This window comes from Mustela lutreola, chromosome 12, assembly GCF_030435805.1.
Source record: "Mustela lutreola isolate mMusLut2 chromosome 12, mMusLut2.pri, whole genome shotgun sequence".
NCBI classification, from domain to species: domain Eukaryota; kingdom Metazoa; phylum Chordata; class Mammalia; order Carnivora; family Mustelidae; genus Mustela; species Mustela lutreola.
The window spans coordinates 51,197,678-51,202,599 of NC_081301.1; the positions used below are offsets into that span (position 1 = coordinate 51,197,678).

The 4,922-nt window shown below is 47.1% G+C and overlaps 1 protein-coding gene across 1 annotated transcript; it reads left to right on the forward strand.

The window, feature by feature from the left end:
• Nucleotides 1-664: 664 nt before the first annotated feature.
• Nucleotides 665-2,380, forward strand: LOC131812858 (1,5-anhydro-D-fructose reductase-like). The gene has a single exon (XM_059142811.1). The coding sequence runs from the start codon at nucleotides 693-695 to the stop codon at nucleotides 1,596-1,598; it is 906 nt and encodes a 301-aa protein (XP_058998794.1). The 5' UTR covers nucleotides 665-692; the 3' UTR covers nucleotides 1,599-2,380.
• Nucleotides 2,381-4,922: the final 2,542 nt, after the last annotated feature.

The following is a 4,922-nucleotide window of genomic DNA, read 5'->3' on the forward strand; positions in this document are numbered from 1 at the left end:
CTATGCTCTTAAGAGCCTTCATAGAAGCTGCAAATGAAGTTAAATCAGATTAAATGTGATCAGTTATGGAATATTGTGATGGTTAATTTTATGTCAACTTAATTGGGCCACATGGTACCCACATGTTTGGCCAAATATTACTCCAGGTGTGTCTTTGAGAGGCTATCTGGGTGAGATCAACATTTGGATCAGTAGGTTGAGGAAAGCAGATTGTCCCCCTTGAGGTGGGTGAGCCTTGTGCCAGTAATGGAGGATCTGAACAGAACACACACACACAGAGACACACTCTCTCTCTCTCTCTCTCTTTCTCTATTAGTTCTGATTCTCTGGAGAGTGCTGACTAATACAAAATATCAAGGTATGATCAACTGGTATCAGTCATATACAGAAAGTCCATTTATAAACAACAACTTCTTTAACCTTTTTCATTTTGGGAAACATTTCATACACTTGACATAAGAAAGACTAAAGAGATCTTTTCAAGAGAAAAACTGTTCTTCATGATCTTTGACCAAGAAGTTTCTGTGTACCTGCAAGGGCATCAACCCTGTAATGGAGGGACACAGTCAGTTGCTGAGTGCTCCTTAATGCAAGCTTTAGTCGAGGGCTCTGCCATAAACCCAAGCTTCCTTATGGGATCCCTCTTAAGAAATTAAAACACGAGTTCCCGCGGCCGCGGTCCGGTGCGGGGCATGGAGCGGATCCCGGCGCTCGGCCTGGGCACCTGGCAGGCGGCTCCAGGGGAAGTGACAGAGGCAGTGAAATTGGCCATCGACGCCGGATATCGGCACTTCGACTGCGCCTACTTATACCACAACGAGAGTGAGATTGGAGCCGGGATCCAGTGCAAGATCAAGGAGGGTGTGGTGAAGCGGGAGGACCTGTTTATCGTCAGTAAGCTCTGGTGCACCAGCCATGAGAAGTCCCTGGTGAAAGCAGCATGCACCAAGAGTCTGAGGGCCTTGAAGCTGGATTACCTGGACCTCTACCTCATACACTGGCCCATGGGTTTCAAGCCCGGGGTGGAAGACATGCCTTTGGACCCCAGCGGCATGGTGATACCCAGTGACACCGACTTCCTGGACACGTGGGAGGCCATGGAGGACCTGGTGGTCATGGGGCTGGTGAAAGCCATCGGGGTGTCCAACTTCAACCATGAGCAGCTGGAGAGACTTTTGAACAAACCCAGCTTGAGATTCAGGCCAGTGACTAACCAGATTGAGTGCCACCCGTATCTGACCCAGAAGGACCTGATCCGTTTCTGCCAGTCCAGAGACGTGTCCGTGACTGCGTACCGGCCTCTCGGCGGTTCCAGTGAGGGGATGGACCTGATGAATGACCCCGTGATTCAGAGGGTGGCCCAGAAGTACAACAAGTCTCCGGCCCAGATGTTGCTGCGATTTCAGATCCAGAGGAATGTGATCGTGATCCCCAAATCAGTCAACCCAAAGCGGATTCTTGAGAATATCCAGGTGTTTGACTTTGAACTATCAGAACAGGATATGAAGGACATCTTCGGCCTGGACAGGAACTTCCGAATGTGCCGGCTACCCATAGCTGTGAACCACAAGGACTATCCTTTCAACATAGACTACTGAGCCTGGCTTCCCCCTTCCTCCTCCTCTGCCTGGACGGACACCCCCAGCTCCCGCCCGGCCCGCCTCGGCACTGGGCGGCCAGGGAGGGGAGGGATGGGGTTTGATTCGGTGGATTCCCGCCTGGAACAGAAGCTGAGCTCCCTGAGAAATTCACACGGTTCAGCTGGTCTCCATGACAGAGACAAACACCACGGGGGCGATGATTACTCTCTAGAACCTCCGTCCTCAGAATCCTTTGAGCACAGTGTGATGGGGTTTTTACAAGACAAGCCAAGTGGCCTGTACTCTCGAACAAAAGATTGTGTGGTGGAAATACTCAATACAAAAGTTGAGATCATTGCATGGTGAGCCCCCTCACCAACCCTGGGCCGGCCCCGCGTCGTCTGTGCGCCTCTGTCCCTGCCAATCCCCCAGAATTCACCTTCACACAACCAGGGAACACCTGGCTGAAAGTGGGAGATGCCTCAGTTCAACAGAGAGGCTTTTTTTCTTCTTCAGGTAAACCCGTGGAAACCCCAGCTTAGAGAGGACATGTGGGCCACTCCCGTCAGGCAGGCAGGGTCCACCTGGTCCTGGGGATCTGTCAAGAGGGCATGAGGGGGGGGCGCCTTGGTGGCTCAGTGGGTTAAGCCTCTGCCTTCGGCTCAGGTCATGATCTCAGGGTCCTGGGATCGAGCCCCGCATCAGGCTTTCTGCTCTTGGGGGAGCCTGCTTCCCTTCTTCTCTCTCTGCCTAATTGTGATCTCTGTCTGTCAAATAAATAAAATCTTTAAAAAAAAAAAAAGAAATTAAAACACACCAGCTATTCAGTTCCTAAGATATAAGTGTAAAAGCTCTGGAAGTCTCAAGGATACCAAGCAACTGTCTCAGGAAGGAAGGAAGAAAGGAAGGAAGGAAGGAAGGAGGGACGGACATATGAAGACTTCAGAAGATGGGACCAGGATTTTTGGGGACTTGGAGAAACGGTCAGGAACCAAAAGAGGATTTTGTCAAGGGTGTCAAGTAAAAGGAAAATCTAGGGAGATAAGAGCCAGTCAGATATGTGTCTGGGCATCAAGTCTCAGAATAAGATTAATTTTTTAAAAGATTTTATTTATTTATTTGACAGACAGAGAGATCACAGGTAGGCAGAGAAGCAGGCAGAAAGAGAGGGGAAGCAGGCTTCCTAGAGAGCTCATGTGGGACTCGATCCCAGGACCCTGAGATCATGACCTGAGCTGAAGGCAGAGGTTTGACCCACTGAGCCACCCAGGTGTCCCAAGATTAACTTTTTAAAATGTCTTCATATTTGTGTATTCTCATGTGTATCGTACAAAAGGCTATGACCTCACAACCCCTGTGCCTCAGAAAAAAGGCAGACCACTTTCAGTGTGTGCCCCCCAAGCCTGCCCTTCTCAGTCAGCCTGAACCTTCAGGGTTTACCAGTGTTGCATCCTACCTTCAAAAACCAAATGCAAGAAAACCCCAGGATTTCTTCCCCCATAGGAGTCCAGCCTCCCAAGTAATTCCAAGGCTGCAGGACGGTATGATGGGATTTCACATCTAGCTTGAAGAATCAGGGTCAGGATGGTATGCCAGTAAAAGTGTGCAAGTCCCGAGTTTGGATATCCAGTGCCCTCACATACTGAATGTGGGATCAGCGGCAAGTTAGTACAAGAGCCTCGTTTTCCTTATAGGGCTGTTTTAGGGATGAAACCAGTAAGTATAACATCCAGTCCATAGTTCTGTCACCTAAATTGCACGTATGAGGGCCAACTTCCATTTAAATGACATCTACCTCATAGATGGAACATAAGGAACAGCACGGAGGACCACAGGGGAAGGGAGGGAAAGCTAAAGAGGGAGAAATCAGAGAGGGGGACAAACCATGAAAAACTCTGGACTCTCGGAAACAAACTGAGGGCTTCAGAGGGGCGGAGGATGGGGGGTTGGGATAACACTAGTGATGCGTACTGAGGAGGGCACATGCTGTGATGAGCATTGGATATTATACGTAATCATGAGTCATTGAACACTAAATCAAAAACTAATGCTGTACTATATAGAGGCTAACTGAACATAATAAAAATAAATAAATGTTTAAAAAATGGCATCTACCATGTGGCTGGCACCATACAACTCATTTTCACATGTTATATCTTTGAATCCTTACAAAGTCCCTGGGAGACAGTTCTTGTTTTTCTATGTCATAGGAGACTGGAACTGAAACCATATTACAGCAAAGTAGAGTAGAAACTGTGCTGAGGGGCGGGATTTGTCGGCCTCTCACTATAAGCTAAATCCTCTTTGAGCGGACAGGTCACAATTCAACATCGTGATAACACGATGGAGGTCCTATGGACAGAGTTCTAGTTAGTCAGCTTTCTCCACACTGACAGGCGTTTTTTTTTTGTTTGTTTGTTTTTGTTTTTTTACTGATAGGCACTTAAAAGAGGAAAATAAAATATTGGGAAAGCTATAGGTACAGTGAATCTACATTTGCAATTTTTAACACTTGGAAGGAACTATCAGTATCATTTTTTCAGAACTTGTGTAAGCAGGCCCAAATCTGAAATACATTTTGTCCCAGAAGTTCTGGCTCTACTGTCAAAGATAACTGTGGTTACAGTGCTGCTTGAAAGGAACCGACTTTCTTCTGCTTTCTCTCACCTGCAAAGTTGTGAGTTGCCACCTGGTGATAGTAGAGTTCCACATCATCTGAGAGGAAAGGGGGCTCCTAAGCGGGAAATAAGCCACATAGAGATGCTGTTTAGGTTTTGTTCGAGGAGGAGGTTTCTCTATAAGAAAATGGCTAAAATCTAGGTTATTAAGTTAAACAAGTATTATCTACCCAGATGTACTCGAGAGTGAACTGGGGCATGGGGCAAGTGAACAAGCCTTCTGCTTGTCCTCATTCCTAGAATGAGCTAAATTGAATTTCTGTTCTGCTCAACTACAGAACCCAGTCACAGGGCTATTCTCCTGGTTCACTTACAGCTTAGATCTTTCTAGCAGCGTCTTGGCCATCTCCTCTCCACCACAGCTTCCCTACTGTTCTTCATGTCCCATTTGTCCTCCCTCTCCCTGCTTTAAACCACAAGGAGCCTCTTTTCTGTCTTCTGGGACCCTCAAACCAAAATGCTGGCAGAATCTTTAATCAAAGCGTGCAATTTTTCTTTCTGCTTGTTTTAAACTTCATTTTGACAACTGTCTTGGGCCTCTCTCGCTATATTATTTGTAGATAAATAGTTTGAAGGCTCATGTATTCATTTTCTAAACTTGGATGACAAGCCAAGTTTTCAGTTCTAGGGCAAATAACAGTCCACGGACTTTCTTATGCTTCAG